The 20,392-nt window shown below is 38.4% G+C and overlaps 1 protein-coding gene across 3 annotated transcripts in view; it reads left to right on the forward strand.

The window, feature by feature from the left end:
• Positions 1-18,527, forward strand: part of LOC139469919 (Golgi-specific brefeldin A-resistance guanine nucleotide exchange factor 1-like) — a 47,724-nt gene extending 29,197 nt beyond the window's left edge. Inside the window, exons 23-38 of one of the 3 annotated variants that reach the window (XM_071252275.1) lie at positions 33-132; positions 356-532; positions 916-983; positions 1,234-1,426; positions 1,882-1,997; positions 2,313-2,704; positions 3,159-3,331; positions 4,285-4,519; positions 6,114-6,449; positions 7,023-7,153; positions 8,133-8,234; positions 8,908-9,021; positions 9,630-9,798; positions 10,294-10,464; positions 11,159-11,406; positions 13,299-18,527. In XM_071252275.1, coding sequence (XP_071108376.1) covers positions 33-132; positions 356-532; positions 916-983; positions 1,234-1,426; positions 1,882-1,997; positions 2,313-2,704; positions 3,159-3,331; positions 4,285-4,519; positions 6,114-6,449; positions 7,023-7,153; positions 8,133-8,234; positions 8,908-9,021; positions 9,630-9,798; positions 10,294-10,464; positions 11,159-11,406; positions 13,299-13,340 — 2,767 coding nt within the window. In that variant the 3' untranslated portion in view covers positions 13,341-18,527. The remainder of the gene's footprint in view (positions 1-32; positions 133-355; positions 533-915; positions 984-1,233; positions 1,427-1,881; positions 1,998-2,312; positions 2,705-3,158; positions 3,332-4,284; positions 4,520-6,113; positions 6,450-7,022; positions 7,154-8,132; positions 8,235-8,907; positions 9,022-9,629; positions 9,799-10,293; positions 10,465-11,158; positions 11,407-13,298) is intronic. The other 2 variants (XM_071252276.1, XM_071252277.1) reach the window with 2 other exon arrangements.
• Positions 18,528-20,392: the final 1,865 nt, after the last annotated feature.

Raw genomic sequence — 20,392 nt, forward strand, 5'->3', positions numbered from 1 at the left:
GTGACTTCAATTCTGTTGTACATCTGTTTCAGGAAATGTGCAATGATTTCAGCTCACTATGGCATGAGTGATGTGTTTGACAACCTTGTGATATCCCTGTGTAAATTCACTACACTACTCAGCTCAATTGAGGTAAGACCTTAGCCTTATCTTAGTCTTGTATGGCTTTTATATCCATCTCAAAAATAAGGTAATGACATATCAACTATTAGGATATGAAAGAATTGGTTGGTCCTTAGCTTTAACCTTATACCATGAACTTTAAAATTGATGTTCACAGTTATCACAACATGAATGTTGTGTTATAATGATAACAAGACAAAAACACATTTTATCTTATCATTTGATTTTTCAGGCCCCGGAAAACATTCCTGTTACATTCGGTGTCAACTTCAAGGCCCAGCTGGCCGGCCGTACTGTGTTTGGGCTGGCACACAGACATGGGGATATACTGAGGGAAGGCTGGAAGAACATCCTGGACTGTATGCTGCAACTGTTCAGAGCCAAACTCCTACCAAAAGCCATGATAGAGGTCAGGCACAATAATCATCAACCTATTGTTCAGTCACTTTGTTCAGGGGCGGTCTGGTAGCCTTGTGGTTATAGCGTTCGCTTGTCACACCAAAGACCCGGGTTCGATTCACGACATGGGTACAATGTGTGAAGCCCATTTCTGGTGTCCCCTGCTGTGATATTGCTGGAATAGTGCTTAAAGTGGCGTAAAATCAATCTCACTTACTCACTTTGTTCAAGTGGAGCAATATTAACATAAATAAGTTTCCATTCTGGACTTGCATATTGCGAATGCCTTGATTTTATGTAAAAAAAATCATATTTGTTCTTCAAGTTATCAACACAGAGTTGTCAGTTTGATTTGTGATGTATTGATTTGAGTCTATTTGTTATGTCCCAAAGGTTGAAGACTTTGCAGATTCAAGTGGAAAAATTTCCATTGTAAGAGAAGACAATACAGCTAACCAAAGGTACTAAGTTAAGTTATTGTAAAATTTATATTTGGAATTGCCATGAAAAGTACAAAATAGATAGAATGGATTTTCTGGGATATATGTTAATAATATTGGTAAATATTGAGAGCAACTCAAACTTCAGGTAGGCCTAATTGGTTGCTAAACATAAACATTAGCTGTCTTCAGCAAGTTAATTTCTTCATCACTAGTGGTAGCAAATTGTCTCTGTGCCCTTTAACTGCTCAACTGACACTCCCATCTTCAGATCCGATTCCGGAGTGTTGAGCAGCTTCTATTCCTATTTCTCCCTGTCCGAGTCATCCAATCAAAAAGGACCATCACTGGAAGACCAGGAGTCCATCAAACAAGCTCAGAGCTGCATCCGGGACTGTCATCTTGACCAGCTCATTATAGACAGCAAGTTCCTCCGAGAAGACTCACTTCAAGAACTGGTCAAGGTTAGTATGGGGTCATTGTCATTGTATTGCTATATGACACAAACACATTCTGTTGTTTTTCCTTAAAGCAGCTTTATTACAAGCACTGTCATAACAGTGATGTTTTTTGAAAAGTTAAGGGAAACTTCTAAATCACGTTAAATTTGCTATGTATTTTCCAATGTGTGTATGCTGGTAAGGGTAAAGAACTGCTCTCTGAAGTTGCTTTGTTGTGGAGATTAATTATCTTTCTCATTCTACATATGTGAAGAAGCACTTTTATTTCTATTGCCCTTGTGTGATTCAGTACTTGATCCATAAAGCTTTGTGAAAACCCATTCATTCTCTCACTTTTGTCTGCACATGCAAATTTACCTTCTTCCCCAATGTATCATTGATTTGCTGTGATGTTGCAAGGTTGTTGTGACCCTGGTAATATCATTATCACTATCATAATACGATTTTGTGTCATTCAGGCGCTGATCGTGGCGTGCCAAGGCTCCGAGGACGGGTCTACCATGGGGCTCCAGTATGATGAAGATGCAGCAGTCTTCTTCCTGGAGCTGCTCATCAAGGTGGTGCTGCAGAACAGGTATGTACTTGTCTTGTGTGATATGCTGCAGAACAGGTACTTGTCTTGTGAGATATGCTGCAGAACAGGTACTTGTCTTGTTTGATATGCTGCAGAACAGGTACTTGTCTTGTGTGACATGCTGCAGAACAGGTACTTGTCTTGTGTGATATGCTGCAGAACAGGTACTTGTCTTGTGTGATATGCTGCAGAACAGGAACTTGTTTTTTGTGATATGCTCTTGAACAAATACAGATGCTTGTATGTGATCTACTACAGGGAGGTTACTCTTAATTCTTGGTAGTATATAATCCATGCTTTCACCCTTGTTTGCAGAGATCGAGTGTCCCCCATCTGGCAGGCTGTGAGGGACTTTCTCTACAATGTGATTGTCAATGCTAATGAGCACACATTCTTAAACGAGCGTGCTGTAGTTGGACTGCTTCGATTGGCTGTGAGATTATTACGTAGGGAGGAAATTGCTTCTCAGGTGCTCACGTCGCTCAGGATATTAATGATGATGAAACCTAATGTGATACACAGTATAAGTCGCCAGGTGGCGTTCGGACTGCATGAATTGTTGAGGACTAACGCAGCAAATATTCACTCGAGCCAGGACTGGTATACCCTGTTCATGTCGTTGGAGATAGTTGGGGCGGGAGCTAATCCTCCGCCTGTCATGCAAGTGTGTTCTGGTGTGGATGTAGGGGAGGCCATACATGATGCAGGTTAGTATATAATTATACAGTGTGCAGTGATCCATAAGTCAACGCATGTTTGTTTTATTTTCAAATATGATAATGGATAGCAGTGTTCGAAATGAGATATGAAAGTCCTTGTCAGAAGTCTGATGTTAAATGTAACAGATATAGGGGGGCCCTAGTTTCAAATACTACAGGGTCCAACCATAAGGATTCCAGGATCAACCTTAATTTTGAATACTGGATATTTCTTGAACATGTTGGGCTGAGGAATCAACATTTTTGACTCCTAGGAGATAGTGCATCACTCATGACACCCTAAAGAAGAGCGTGTATTTCTGCCTTAGACATGTTACAGTAAAAAGTGGAAAGTCTTATCTCTGGGTAGAACAGATTTCTGACTTATGTAAAAATAGTCGCCACTGAGGATTTGAATCCATATTCCCAGTCATGAAACCAACCAGAAACATTTGACCCACAGGTGCCCAGAGTGACAGTGAACTTGTCAGTGAAAACTGCATGTCGGAACTGAGTGACAGGGGGTACACATCTGACAGCGAGCTGTATGAGAGTCAGAGTAAACACCATCACCATCAGCGGGGGCAGGCAGAACTACAGCTCAGACCAATACCAGACAATGGCAGCTGGCTGCTGGTAGGTCCACCTCTGAATGTCTTATCTGGTATTTTGTATGTTTGTTTGTTGTTTAGTGCCGCACTCAGTCATATGTTTGCTATGTGACAACAGTCTTCAAATAATCGAGTCTGGTACAGACAATCTAGTGATTGACATCATGAGCATTACTCTGTGGTCCTCAATTGGGATATGATGACATACATCAAACAAGTTGGTGGGTCTAACCCCCAACCAAGTTAGTTGCCTCTTACAACAAGTATGGGTTGCTCAAGACGAATTCTAACACAGATCTTCATGGGGGTAGTTTTTTATGTACATGTGAATGCTGTTGTGAAAGTTGTGATCTGCTGCATGATGAACTAGCAATAAAATACTTGGGGACAATAAAATTATGTGAGTCAGGTTTTTGGTAGTGAGGCAAGTGGGTTTAAAAATCTAATAATTTATTATGGTCTGGCGAATATCAACAGGAAAAGATTTTGAAATCATTCAACCTCTTGTCACAAAAGCAAATTCAATGTGTTTTGAGTGAACACAATAACTAATGGGTGATGAGTGTGAACAGCACTTTATAGATGATCCTGTGAAGATTCCGGGGTAGAATAGGTCTTCAGCTACCCATGCTTGCCGTAAATTGTGACTATGCTTGTCGTAAAAGCCGACTAACGGGATCGGGTGGTCAGGCTCGCTGACTTGGTTGATGCATGTCATCGGTCCCAATTGTGTGGATCGTTGCTCATAATATTAATCACTGGATTGTCTGGTCCAGACTCGATTAGTTACAGACCGCCGTCATAAAGCTGGAATATTGCTGAGTGCGGCGTTAAACAACAAACAAACCAACCAACCCAACCTTAGCTTAGCTTAGCTATCTTTGTGTGCTGAAGTAGACAGTTGTGGTAGGCTTGAGTGTGAAAGCATGTCATGTTCCCAACCCACAGTCATGTCACTCCACCCCATTGATGCTGCAGGTGAACAAAGAGGAGACCAGCAACCCTCAGCCTCCACAACGCAAGAAGTCCAACCCCATCAACCAGTTCAGCATTGACTTGAATGAAGAACTCCATTACTGTGATAGCAAAGCCCTTCTCAAGTCGTCGGAAACTCTCTCGTTCCTGGTGCGCGATGCTGCTCATGTCACTCCTCATAACTTCGAAAGCTGTGTTCATGCCATCCGCACGTTTGTTGAAGCTAGTGTTAATGGAGGTGAGTGATTAACAGAATGATCAGTGCTATCAGGTGTTCAGGACATTCACAACTACGCAATATCTTCCTGTAAAAAAAACTGACAGGGTTTGGGTAGCATTAAACACAACTCGCTCACTCTCATTGTGAAGGTGTTGTGATCAGTTAAATTCTTATCATTCACATGTTAGAGTGCGACTCTTAATAGTTGAGTTGACATTACATTTTTTTTGTATAAAAAATATTGGACCTTTTATGACCAGTGCTGAATATCACAAAGTTGTGACAATTGTAACTCCCATGTGTTAACATAGACTTGCAACAGTTGTAGTGCCAAGATCACTTTATGTGATAATAATAATGCCCGTGCATGTATGAATAAATAAATACAACTCAAAACAGTTTTTCAATAAATATTATTTAATTAAGTGAGGTCTTATTTGGCTTACAGAAAAATTAATAAAAGAAGCACCAACACAATCTTTAAGCTACGACATCACTGCACTGTATGATGCCACCATTGAAATGTTATGGCACATGCGATCGTACTTATCCATTTACTTGAAACTTGCACTCTCACCTACAGAAATTCCATTAGATGATCATGTGTGGTAAACATATTTAAGAAGGTTAAGTACTATTTGTTTTACTTGGAGCAAAACAGTAGGTCAATTCTCTAAAGTAAATTATCAATTGGCGCCTTTCTTTTTGCAAATGTAAAGTTAGGTATTGTGATAATCTATGATGATTGTGAATATAATTTAGTGTGAAACCAACAAACAAGAACAAAAATGGTGAACAATTAACATTTGTATCATAAACTTAACTTGGCTTAAGTACTGCTCAGAAATTACAGTGGCAGTACACAATAGAGTGGCAGTAAGATATAATATCAGTATATTTACCTAGCAGCAACAATGATCAAGCTTCCAAAGGCTTAGAGTGGATATCCAGCGTGAAAACAATTACCTTCACTCATTCGCTGGTCTTGATGTAATGTGAGATGTAATCCAAGTTAAGAGAGACACGCACTTACCCCCTTATATAGTCAAATCCCTTCTGGAATGTTCTTTTCAGTGCTGGTTTAGACTAGCTGTTCCAGAACATTCCAGATTACACTAAATATAGTTGCTTCTACACCTCTGCTTACATTAGATAGTACTACATTCCTGACAACTCACCAGTGTCAAAGGTTAAGTGTCCAAACACAATGCTATAAACTTCTACTGAATCTTAACAGAGACAATGTAATGAACGTGACGTTAACTCAATTTCCCCTCACCTCCCCCCTCACCTCCCCCCTCACCTCCCCATATATTTACTAGGGGTGAAACGATACATCGGTGCACCGGTGCATTGTGAGTTTTCATGTGACGCAAAACGTGTGGAAATTAGTTTCAAGTTGGCTACTAAAAATAGCTGCTAAGAACGTGTGTCTACAGCTAGCTTTTCTTTTTAAAGCTGCTCTGAAATAATTGTGCTCAAGAAGCTTCAACGTGATTTAATGTAAATATGTGTATCGCGATGCGTGTTGTGATTTGATCTATGTATTGTGTCGTGACCTTGCTGTATTGTTTCACCCCTAATATTTAAATATAATTTATTCCCCTGAAAGGCCATCTTAAGTCATTACCTCAAAACAAAGAAAGAAGATCACATAGGATTCCCCGATCAAAGAGAAACAGCAACAAGTCGATGAAGAAGTCCCAGTCCTCTCCCAGTGAGTTATCTCACATGACCAATTCAGGTGATGAGGCTGAAGGCGAGGGAATGACCGCTGGCCTGCACTCACTGTCAATACAGCTGCTGGACCTCATGCACACGTTACACACACGGGCAGCGACCATCTTCAGCTCCTGGGCGGAGGAGGAAGAGAAAGAGGAAGCAGCTGTGAAGATTGATGCAGGGACCAGCACACTATGGGGCAAGTGCTGGTGTCCCCTCCTGCAAGGTGAGCTGTATTATTCATCATTGAGGGGTGGTGGGGTGGCCTATTGGTTAAATTGTTCGCTCATCACACTGAGGGCCCAGGTTTGATTCCCGACATTGGTACAATGTGTGAAGCCCATTTCTGGTGTTCCCCGCTGTGATATTGCTGGAATTTTGCTAAAAGCGGTGTACTTACACTCTATTCATCATTGAGAATGAATAATAGTCAAAAGTGAAATCTTGAAAGTGTGAAAGAGTACTTGTCATAATCCTAGTTCTAAAATGAAAGATTTTTTGGACACCCAAGATACCTAAAAAAATAACGGAACCCCCCTGAATAAGCAATTGTTGACTGAGATTTCCATTTCTGGTAGGAATTCTAAACCTTTTTTAATTTTTTATGCCAATAATAGTCAAGACACATGACATGAAATACAATTTGTGTTGTAAAGCACTTTAAAGAAACAGGGAACTGTGTGTGCGCTAATGGATATGATGGAGGTCAGTATCAATAGTTAATGTGCTGTAGTTGTGAGTTTGTATGACGAGCAGATGTAGATGAGTGATCTGTAAGAAAAATGTTTCCTGCCTCCAGGTATAGCTCGCTTGTGCTGTGACAGCCGACGACAAGTGCGGAGCCAGGCTCTGACGTACCTACAGAGGGCGCTGCTGGTACACGACCTGCAGACTCTATCAGCCGTGGAGTGGGAGGCATGCTTCAATAAGGTAAACAACTCTCTTCCAGCTCAAGATTTAATCCTCAAGTTCCTGACAAGTATAATGTTTTAGATTGATTTCTACTAATAAGATTCAGTGAAATATATTACAAATGTTGTTCAAAATACATCGCCTGTATGTTGAGTTAGATCTTTACCTCACTACAGGCATTGTCACATATAGAACCAATTAATGGTCAATTAATAATCACTATTATCATATACCTATCAATTCTATGACGTTTTTTGCAAGTACGATAGAGAAAACATTTTGACGTATCTTAGTGTGTCATATGCTTGGTGAGGTTTCACGTGATAATGTCTTCCAAGCAAAGGGAAAATGTGTTGCTTTCACTTGCAAATAGATACATTTTACAAACTCATGTTGTGGTATGTGATAAAAAAGGTTATTATATGGCAGTTTTTATGTCGTACCCCATATCAGTTTTCATATCATACCCCATATCAACCCTTGATCTCAATATCAGCCAAGTGAGTATTAGCTTGTGATTAGATGTTTACACCAAGTTTTAGAAGGGGATAAAATACAATTCAAAAGATGATTGTTTTCTTCAAAGCCATACTGTCCACACCATCAGCCATGAAACAAATGATAGTTAATTTTGGACACCAATTTCCCCAGATATTCCTAGTTGCCTCAATTTGAGGTTGGCATCTGTGCAATTGTCATTGGTTTTAGTTCCAAGTAATTGGCCCTGATTCAGGTAGGTTTTCATCTTTCAGAAATATCAGAATATATTGTAAACTAGTTATGCTATTGTTCTTACTTTCTTAGAAGGCATGTGACTAGATGAAGATTATAACTATGATTTGGCGAGAGGTAGAGGTTGAGACTTAAATAAGAGGCTGTGTTATGTGTTCAACATGTAACCTGTTTTTGCCACACACTTACTCAACATGTATTGCCTTGATTTGTGATTTGTGGAGATAGTCATGCAACGTGTGTAGTGACTGAGCCCTGGTTGCAGGTGCTGTTCCCACTTCTGACGAAGCTGCTTGAGAACATCAACCCACAGGACCCGGCCGGCATGGAGGAGACACGCATGAGAGCCTCAACTCTACTATGCAAGGTGATGACCTCACTTGGACATAATCATGAGATGAAAATTATTTCATCAAATGATTTCACAGTGATTCTCCCTTTGCGATCTTTTCTTTGCATTAGAATAATATTCACATTAATTCCTTGAGACTGGAGATGATTTCTTGAGATGTGTTTCAATTATGATGTATGGTTAATTTGCTTTTAGAAACTTCTTTTTGTCAACAAAATCAATGCAGTTTTGGAAATGAAGGAATATTCCATTGAAGTTTGTACAGGTTCATTTGCTCCTGTTAAGTCTTGAGACATTTTGCAGACTTCCTAAAGAGTTAATTTATTGGTCTTAATGCTACAGTGTTGCCCCTAGCGCTGACATTGCACTCAAACCCATTTGACAGGTCACGTGCTCAGCTATAGCATATACATCTAGTGTCTGCTTTTATGAATCATGTCAAAACTCTGAATCTGAAGCAACTGAATCTTGAGTAACTGTACCCTTTGTGCAACAACTTGTCAATGTTTCAGATTTGTTCAGTAAGGAACCACATTGCATGTACTTTTGTTTTTTCCTAATGGAAACAATCGATTTACTTGGGTATGTTTGCTTATCATTTATCAATGATCCATTATCCTTGAAACGTGCTCATTTGTCAAGGAGGCCACATGCCTAACAACACATTAAACAACTTTTCTGACACAAGGTGTTCCTGCAACATCTGACGCCACTGCTGTCGCTGACAACGTTCACAGCTCTCTGGCTGACTATTCTCGACTTCATGGAGAAATACATGAAGGCTGATCGCAGTGACTTGCTGGTAGGCTATGTTCATAGATTAGGTGAAAGGAAATGTATATTAAAACCAGAAATGGATCACAGGCAGTCGGTGCACTTTAACCTATGTATCCGACCATTATTTCTATTTTAATGATGTTTGGTTTCTTGAAAAAGACTTCCCTTTCTCAAAACATAAATATGCCCGAGAAACCATTAAATATTTTTTTCTGCAGCCTTAGATATAAATTTGCCTCAAATATCATTAATGTCTTTTGTCATGATTACATTAGTGGCACTGGCACTTAAGAGTGTGAAAGTTCAGCTTGAAAGTTAAGCAGTCCTTGTCATAACCCCAAAGTTAAATGTTACATATGTTGAATTTTGTTTTTACGACTGATTGATATGTACAGATCAATTCATGAAGGTTATGTTTGTGTGTTCTGAATGAATGCTTGAGCAGTTTCTGTAGCTTGCCGTCCATGTTGTTAAATAATAAATCTTATTATTTAAAGAGGAAATACCTTTAAATGATAGTTACCTATATTCAGCTAGTAACATTGAATGCTGAGTTGGAACCATTCTTTAAAATGTGTTCGTGAGTGATTATCTCAGAAAGGGCACCCCTTCATTGTTGTGTCTGTTGTCCAGTCGGAAGCGATCCCCGAGTCCCTGAAGAACATGTTGTTGGTGATGGATACAGCCGGAATCTTCCAGACCGGAGACGGACGGGAGTCCCAGTTCTGGAAACTCACCTGGGACAAAATAGACACCTTCTTACCTCATCTCAAAGAAGAGCTCTTCAAGCCATTTGAACCTGGTATGACTTTGCTAAACATTTTCTTGGTCACTTCTTGATTTGGCTTTATATGGTTTTTCAAACATCCACAAGAGTTTGTCATGACCTTTGTTCTGACTCGATTGTTTCAGAGAATATTGCGGCACTGTGTTAATATCCACAATGATACCCGTATGAATGAAACAATGCAAACAGGACATGTTGGTGCAGCATTTATGTTATGCTAAAAAATGAGTATTGTTGTGATTGTGGTAACTCAAATGACCAATTATTTCCAATTATCCCCTGCCACGTGGTGGGGCTGGAGTTCGTCCATCATCCTCCAATTCGTCCGTCCGGTTCTCAAAGGGGACAAATTTTCTAAAAAAGTATTGAAGTCAGAGAACTGAAATTTTGCACACTGATGTTAATAGTCATTATCTCAAATGAGTTCGAAAATTGATGTCGTAAATTTGTCATGTCATTCTTTTATTATATAGACAATGTAGTTCAAATACTGATTGCTGAACTTTGCAGAACACAGGCGTATAGACCGTACTGGGACAAGTCCACCAGCAGCATCTCAGGCTGAGTATGTTGAGAGTCTGCCTACGTCACAAGCACCTGCCGCCCAGGCTGCCCCACAACCAGCAGAAGTTGACTGTCCCCCACTTCAGGGCATCACTGTCATCAGGGACACAAGACCAGGTGGGCTACACACTGCAACACACCATATTTGCAATGTAAATTCAGCCTGGCAAATATATAGTTTCTTAGCTTTTAGCTCACAAACAAAGGTTTCAGCATATCATCTAAAATAAATTGTATGGCCCTGAAACCATGCCAGCTAGGGCATGTTTGGTGTCTTTATGACTCCTCACATCTGCCTCCTCCCCCACCCCATCAATGTGTACCTTTTTAAGTTGTAGGCTTTATCTTAGCACATCAGTTTACGTTTCATGTAGCCTCATGTTGTAAATGGATCACACACAGAATAACCATGGCTATATAATGAAAGTGGAATGACATGTATTACTGGTATTGTTATTGGTCCGACCGGCAAGATTTGGAATTGTCCAGTATATAATTGTCCCTGTGACAGGGTAGATATAAAAAAAACTACAGGTTGACTTAAACACATTTGATTTAATAGTTGTTAATCATTCACATTTACAACATTCCAGTGACATGAATTATAGATAACTTGATGAAGTCCCATGATGACATCATCTTTTTCGTTGAGTCAGACATTCTTGTAAATATAATCCAGACTCAGTTATTTACAGCTGTCATATAGCTGGAATATTACTGAGTGCAGCATAAAACAACAAACCAACCAACCAAATATAATCATAATTTGTCTCTTCAAAATTCATAATCATTCCAAACCACCTTGTTTCAGAATACAGTGCTCCATCTCCTCCACGTCCCAGCAGCCCACTGATGTCGCAGCCAGACCCGTCTCCAGCCGGCACCTCCTACATCCTCCAACCACCCTTGCCAACAGTTACCTCCCTTGCGTCCTCCCAACCTAGTCCTCCAGGTAGCTCGGCAGTCCCAAGTGGGGCCAGCGCCAGCCCCGCCCATATTCCTCTTCTGTTAAACCCAGACATCATGCAGAGCACTACTGTTCCTTATATAACTCCGCAAGTAAGTACTGGGCCTGGTGTTACCTCCCATCACTACCTGCATCCGTCTATTGCTACTGGCCTATATGCACCTTCCACTTTTGGCTTTGTGTCATAAAAATAATATAGCAAAAATACAGAACTGAAAGAATAGGTTCCTTATCAACTTACAAGTTGTCATTCAGTTTGTTGAAAGTAAAGTCAACTGAACAGAAAGAATCATTCAACAGTCAGCATGAAAAACAATTCCCATACTTGTTTGTGAACAGGTTCACAGTGCTAAGCATTATGTGTGCATGATAGTTGTAGCCCCATGCATTACTGCAGGAACTACTGAGTGTTATATTACATGGTTTCTGATTTCTTGCAGTTCTAACATTGAACTTCTGCAATGTATGTTTGCATGTTGCATGAACCTTTAACCTTGAATAACGTAGTTACCAACTAATACCCAACATACAGTGTATTTATATTTACTTGTCATATATATTATGCATGCTTTGAGTCCATGTTAAAATACCCTGTCTTGTCATTATTGCTTAGTGTAGTTTATCCTGTTACTGTACTGTATTCATATTGTAAGGCATTGATAGTGTTCTATTCGCTGGTATGGACATTTCTTTGGTAGATAAGGGCCCATCGGATTTTATTCGATATGGATGAAAGCTGGTAAAAGCTTAACACTTAGATTCACTGTGCGTGGATTTCCGAGTAGGGTAGGTGACTAACACCTGGTACCTGGTAACCCACCATGTAGTTTATGTTGCTAAATACAGCAAGAATCATTAGTCCCCTACACACTCATTGAAGTCGGTTGGATCAAGATGTAAAGGACATTCACACTGAGGGCTGTTGGAAGCCACATTTAGCACAGTTGATGCTTTCCTAGTTTATCGCCATTGCTGGAACTTGCTGAATATAAGTACCAGGCATTAGAGAAAACCTGATAATCTGAAAGAATGCTGGTGTATGGGGAATATGAGATCATGTATTTATGTTATATATTATTAGCAGGTCATATCTAAGTTAACAACAGAAACTGGAAAAAAAAATAGATTAGTCAAGTATTAACTCGCATACTCTGCAGGATTAAAGGAACCGCTACCGAGTTAGTGAGTGAATTTATCACTTGAAAACCCTTTGTTAACATTTGCTCTGTGGTAGTTACTAGGTTTAAATGATGAGAGATTATCACAACTTTGTATATTGTGTGAACTGAGTCATGGTCCCCCAGTTTAGATTGGATCTGGATAAGTGTTGATAATTTCCCTGGAAATTCCTATTATTTGAAACACTTACAGATGTCTTAAATCAACAGAAGCTTACATTTTTATGGATGATCCCAAATTAGAATAGAAACTGTATCATTAAATAATGCCAAAATACCTATTGTATTCTAACAAAACTTACACACGCCTGTAGCTCATATAAAGATAGCTACTGCTCTTAGTCTACTTTTCTCAACAACTTTGAAGAGCCTTGTTACAATATGCATGCTTTTAACTGTTAATTATTTACTGTACAAGGCATGTGTCTGCATGTACAATATATTTATGACATCATGTGTATATGTATTTTTGAACAGACTAACTTTAATGCTTTGATGTAAATGACGAACAAAGAATATCATTGTATATACAGGACTTTAAAGTTACAAATGATCTGAAAACCAGCACTTGCAACTGATGATTTGTCTGACTGTGTCAATTCAAGTGTGTTTTGAGTTTATCAAATAATGTTGATACACAACAAATAGCATGTTCATGTAGTCTAAAAAAGATCATTTTCTAAAAGGAGTGTTGAATTTTGAAAACATGTCTGGTAAAAGTACTAAAACTTCAACAATAACAAAAGTAGGACTGTAGGTGTTATGTATTGAGTGCATGGAGTGAAGGTACTTGCTATTTCTTCCAGATAGCGGAGAGTCCACGTCCCCTGGTCAGCGACAGCCAATGATGCTGGGGACCTCGTCCAGGCAGTCCCCTGTCATCCATACAATATAACCACACTTCATTGTCCAGTACCACCACAAGATTAACATTACTGTCGCCATACGAAAGACTTTAAGCCAACACCTGCTCCAGATACAAGAATCTGCCTTTTAGAATGTTGCATGTCATACACAGACAATAATGCTTCTTCAAATTAGTAGTCTTCTCTCTGAAGTGTCCAAGGGTTTTATTTCATGATGTGGTGGGAATTGTGTTGAGGTGATGTTCATGTGGACCTTGGAAAACGAGAAGGCACTCATATAATCAGGAGCCATTTGTGACAAAACATTTTCAGCTGTACCAGACCACTGTGGACTGGAGACTTCGTCCTGTTGAACAAGGCTTCTATTATTCATGTGAACAATGTTTGACTTGTTGTTGGCCAGATGGGCTAATGTCAGCCAATCGGAAAACTTTGTCCATTCCTGACTATTTGTTGTTCACATGGATTTCAGGATAAGATTAGCACAGGCAGTATGATTTAATCAAAAGTTAAGCCCAAGTGATCCTATTCCATGGCCAAAGATAAGATGACAAGATTAATTTAAAGTCTTGTTAGAAATCAGAGCTTTGTATCCATAACAATAGTGACATTTTTCTATTTTCGAAAAGGTTAAGGTGGGTTTTATGTAAGCCTTCGAGTCGATCCCGAAATAGAAATGTGCATATTTGTTTTGTATGAAAATTATTTTGGGGTCATTGGGACAAACTGCATTTACACCATATTAGCTGAAGTTATTTGAACACACAACATCGTGATGATGTTTTATGTTTTTTGGTAATTTCCAGTCTTGTTTGATATTAGAGTTGAGAATTTGACTCTTATGCATGGAAACTGTCCATTTTTCAGGAAAGGTAAAAATGTTGGTACTCTTGGAGTACTTAGACCTGTTATGCACAATCTCAAAAATTAGATTATTTATTTACTTCACATATGCAATGTATAATATTCAGATTAATATATTTTACCACACACATTTTGTATGATCTATCTCGTACAAATGTATAAATTTAGAAGGGAACAGGTCTGTTGAAGTTGTGTCATGGCAGACCTTAGGCTTCTTTATGAAATTATTTTAATCTTATACATTAGGATTGTCCTGAGTTTTCACACAGTGTTATATTTATGACAGCTTTGGTGAAAGTCAATATGTATTACTGCAAACACAATTTCTTTTAGGGATAATATTTGGTTTTGTTCATGTGTTTTTGTCAGCTTCATCTGATTGTGAGTATTTCATCCAGTTACCATGTCTCCATCCTCAGTTCACAGTGGCTTGGTGGTGATGCCTCTTAAGCTTCTGAATAATGGTTCATGTTTTCCGTCTCTACTTACTGTTATTCACTCTGTGTGTATCAGTCAGCATGTTGTTTTCTGTGATTGTCATCGATCATCTATCCTAAGGGCAGTATAAGCTATTGTTGCAAGTCGTTCATGTTTTCAGCCAAACTACACGATGGACTAAGCTAATCATTCTTGTAACTATTCCTGACTTCACGAAGACACTTGGGATCAGTATGTGATCTAAACTTGGAATTATATGTAATACCTACCTTAAAATAACTTGTGAAAAAAGTGTTTGTCAACATAAACTCTCTGCTATGACGAAAACAATTGATATTGATTTTTTTTCTGTAACCTCTGTCAAGAGTAATTATCTGTATCTGTGGAAACAATATAAGAGGAATAAAGTGAGATTATCATCAGTATCAACACTGAAGTCCGAAGAACAAATATGAAGTTATGCGGCATGAGATAGTTGAGTCGATATGCATACTGAAACCCCAAAGAATCAAGTTATTCCCCTGTTGGATACAGTATGATAAACCAATTATTGGGGTCACAGTAAGGTCTTATATAGTTTATGCTTGGTTTATGAGGCTGACCTACCACAGCATTGAAATTAGAAAGAAGAAATAAAATGACTTTCACAATATATATAAATTTGTCCAACTGTTTTTTACAATTAGGTGAAATGAAAATGCATGAGAGTTTTTGTAAGTAAGGCTATAAAAAAATAATAGTCTTGGTTCTCAGGCACCACGCACATCATCATAAAGTCTGCCACTTGTTTCGTTTGTATTTCCATTTTAATTTTTTTTTTAAATTCCTGATACTTAAAAACAATGTGATCCAAAAAAGCATGCAGTCACATTCCTTTACATGCACACTGCTTTAGAGCGCATCTGGTGTTAAGGTCATGGCAGCAATAGGAGTTTGTTTATGTAGGGAGGCCCTTTCCCAGATTGATGGTACACAACTGTTTATTTGGTTACATACTACATGTAGTTTGAACAAGTTGAAAAAACCACACCACCTGCTGCAATATAGTTTCAAAAGTCATGTGAACCAATACTTTTAATTTTTTTAGCCTCATAAATAATACGTATAAAAGTCTTCTTAACTATAGAATTCTATCTTCTATTCTAACAAAAAAGAAACCATTCAATTTTAATTAGGTATCATACTTCCATGATCGTGTGACCTACAAGTTTTTCATTATTTGGTAGCAGTATTATTCTGGAAGTTGATCTTATTTTTTAAATGTTTCCAAGCACTTTCATTGAATTTTAGGCAAGCATTTGTGCACACCAACTAATAAATACTAAAAGGCCTGATATTGCTGCAGTATTGCTGAACTGGTGTCAACTTCATTGTTTTGTTCATCCATTGGTTGTATCCTGCATTCCGTGTTACTATGACGTAGTGGAGATATGAACACAGTTAGTTGCTTGAACTATCACAAGTTTATAATATTGCTCTGATGATGAATTTCAAATATTCATACTGAAGACATATTTCGTCCCATTGTTGGTACTATGAAACTCATCACTTATGTCCCTGTCAATGATATTGTGGATTGCTTAATTGACGTAGAACATCACTTGAGGGAAATTTCTATTCTCATGATCAAAACCCATTCCTGAAGTGAAGGATATTTGATGACCTTATCATGGTTGTGAACTAAATCATATCCACAGATGGACTAACTCAAACTTGGTCATGTTGAAACTACAATTTCATTTGCCTTCACATGAAGTGCTCCTCGCATTTTGCCAGTACATCATGTGCAGTATGCTGCATGATATTTTATTTTGTTCGATGAACATCAGAGTACAATGTAGTAAGAAACCTACACATTCTGTGTGAGATGCTGCTTCTTTTTGTACATATCCCTCATTATTTAAAACAAATATTTGTAGATAGATTCCTCATTGTTGCCAAATCAAATTATGTTTAAACTTGAATTTTAAGAATCAGTCTTTGGATTCTTTTTATAATATATCTTGCGGTGTCACAAACATGTTGAAGGTCTAGTTAATGTACAGAGGTTCGTGTGTAGATTGTCTTGTCTCTGTTACTAGTTTGTGCCTGCATTACCACAGTGGCTTGCCAATACCCAAGCATTGCACAACATAGATACTTCCATATGATCTTCGGTTATGGTAATTCCATGTAGTTAAAGTTATGATCTCTGAATGTTAGCATTGTTACTTTTCTCTTTTGGGATGCAGGTGGCCAACTAACATCTCTCTCTGCAGATTTGCATGCATAGACATGTCAGGGGGCACTGGTTCACAGGCCAGATTCGGCCTAATTATCTCAAATCTGTCAGCATCTGTGAACATTGGTTTATTCTATTGTGGTTAACTTTGAGTTTTCCCCACATATTGAGCTGACAGGCTGTGATATATCTGAAATGCTGTCACCCATGTCACTATATCCCTCTTATAGTTTAAATGATTCGTGTACACCAGACTGGTGATCAAGAACAATCTAAGTTGAAACAGTACCTGCCATGACTAATACAAGTTCTGCAACATGTACCATGTGGGTCAATTCTAGTCAGCATTAATCTCAGCTCATGTCATGTGGGACTGAAACTTTGTGATCTACCAAATCAGGCTACCGGTATTTATTAATATCTCTGTAATATCATTAGGATTTAGAATTTTGGTCAATACCAAAGGATTCAAAATTTGCACTCTTGTTATTTAACCAACAGACTGAACTTCTAAAGAATTATTTTTCCATGAAGATTTTCAGCATGTACCAAGTAGTTTGTTCTGGTGGTAAGATATCCTTGTTACCTGAGTGTTGTAATAGTTCACCTCGTATCATGATTATATCGTGATGAAATTATCCAATTAGGCTCATCTTCAAAATGTAGATATCATTAATGTTTTTGTAACAAAAAGAAAAGCTTTCGTCAAGGATCACTTCTCACAATTTGAAGTCTTTGACTCCTAAATATATCTACATCTACAACTTGACATCAACCTGTAAGTTCGAATGTTGATCTTTTATTGACTTTTATATATGAGTTAATTGTAACATGTTGATATTGCTGTATGGCCTATCTTGAATTGAAACATTCTCAATTATCAGTATTTAGAGGCTTTCATACCGCTCATCCCATTGTATCCATGACTTCCGCTGTGAACCTCTTGTTAGTTAATTTTGAGGATGACATTCTGCTTACCTTGAACCAATCTTCATGTCTTTTAATCAGTAGGATGCAGGAATCTTTCTAAAGCTGTCTCTTTACCCATATCAGCCTTATATGAGACCTCTTAAATGTCGGAAGGTTTCTTGTGTTCTATGAAGGCTGACCAAGTGAGTGGTAAGTAAAAATGCTTTCACTTACAAGCTCTTCATTGAATTATGAGAAACTTTCTTAAAAGAACATTACTTTCACTCCTTCACTTTTCAATTGACCAGAGTAAATTGTAAAATGAAATTGTACGCCAGCATTCAAACTTCAGACTATTCATGTGAAAGAGCTCTTACATTTCTTACGGTTACACTCCTAGCATGTTTTGTCAAATGATAAATTTATGAAATATTAATGTGCAGTCCTATTTGGTTTGGAAACCTCTTTGTGTGGGGGGAGCCAGTGCAGACTCGGTGGCACCTCACCCTGTGCAATAGCATCTCCTTGTTACTTCTGTACATTTGTGAGTACATCCGTTGTTGAAGATATAATCCTGTGAAATATGTACAGTAATAATTGTGATATTGTACAGATCTGGTGTCTTATATCACAGAAAGAACATATTTTAATCCAGTATTCTACATTTATTGCTGTTGTATACAGTTTAACATGGTGAACGTGTTAACTTGTAGATTAATTTAACTGGATGTGTCAAATAAACCATGAAAAACAAGGATCACAAATTTGTTATCATTGCTACTCTTATGTACATATCTTGACCAGTACTTTATAATAATAGAATTACCATAGTGTACTGTTCAACATTTGCTAGAGGTATCAAACTGTTTTATATATGAGGATTGATTGAGTTCAGAGCCTCACATCGAAGAAATTGTGTTACTGAAATCTTTTGTTGTGGACATTATATGATACTATAGAGGTATATAAAAAAAAACTTGAGTTAGTTGAGCAAATGGTTTCGCTATGAAATGTCAGTAAAATAAGCAGGAATCTGTTACAAAACCAAAAAGCCATGCATGAAGGTATGAGTACAACACTAGGGAAGGATGCCCTTCCTATGCCATCGTAAAGAGGTGGGCAGCAGAGTTTAAGCCTTGTAGGGGGAGCCTTGAAGATGACCCCTGTCGCGTTAGCAACACCAGAAATGATCCAGAGAATCCGATTATGGTGATCACCAACTGGCAAATGACTGAGCATCATTTTGCTAGTTCAGAAGGCATTTCCCAGGAGAGTACATTGTATTATCATGAATTAATGAAGAAAGTATTGCCAAAGCTGGCACCAAACTTATTTGACATCGACACCACCAAAGAAGGCGAAGGCTCTCCCATCAGTTGGAAAGGTTATGGCCTCCGTTTCTCGGATGCCGAGGGTGTCATCATGGTGGACACCTTTCCAAAAGTACAGTCAATAGACAGAGCCTATGCACGTTTCAGGCAATTACGGGATGAAATGAAGACTAAGCGACGTGACGACAATCCTTCCAGTGTGGCTTTGAACCCCTTCAACACCCATCTAATACCCCGTTCACATGCACAACATTAACTAACGTATGTAATTTTACACATATGTAACTATACGTACGTGCGTATATGTAAATTTACTATGCGTTCACATGAAAAGCATCTCAGGTGTGTTAATAAAGTATGTTAATTGTGTAAGGCAAACATATAATCGTCAGTCTGTTCACGACTTTCAACACAAACTGGTTGTTTTCCAATCAAAGTCGGATGAAAAGATAGTTACTTCACCGAAAATTGTCGCGTGAAGCAACATGTGTTTGATTTAATTTGTACACAAATTTTTGACTCCTTGAAACCAAAAGAAAACACCGTCCGCTCCACTCTGCATATACGCATAAAAGTTGGCAAATGTTGACAATTTGTTTGGTGTAGGCAAAAGAACAGATATTAATTAGATCATCATGTTACGTTGACATAAACGTTCACATTGCAGCATATACACACAGGGCAAATTTACATTTACATTAGCACCTGCTCCAGACATGCAAATTTGCTCCTGGTGTAAATATACAAACATGAGTAAACGCGTTCACATGACAAGTATACTCACGTATGTATTTCTAAACACGTATGCACATATACACACATATGTATAGAGGCCCATTTGAACAGGGTATTACTCTCCTGATCTGGTTCAAGCATGAAGAAAGCTCCAGCCGGAATCCATTTTGATCGGAAAGAAGACGTCATGACAGTTGTTCAGAACTTTTTGGACAGCCAAGAGAAGGCCTTCGACGAAACTGGGATAAAATCGCCCCAGCATCGCAAGCAAAACTGTATCAATGTATCAAGATAAGCCCAAGTTCTCGAAAAAACACACAAAAAGGTTTGTGTCAAAGTATTTTTAAATGGTTATGGGCCATATTTGTCAACGATCAAGGTCAGCGTTCAGGTTGTGTAAAACATGGTTATATCAGTGTCATTTTCTGAGGCATGGTGTCCCTTACAGGCATAAATCTTTGTTTGCATGAATGTAAAGAAATCCTTAAAAACATCAAATGTCAGTTGCACATATATATGGCAAATGTCAAGTTCAC

The sequence above is a fragment of the Haliotis cracherodii genome, unplaced genomic scaffold (genome assembly GCF_022045235.1).
Source record: "Haliotis cracherodii isolate W230 unplaced genomic scaffold, xgHalCrac1.p SCAF_2, whole genome shotgun sequence".
NCBI lineage: Eukaryota > Metazoa > Mollusca > Gastropoda > Lepetellida > Haliotidae > Haliotis > Haliotis cracherodii.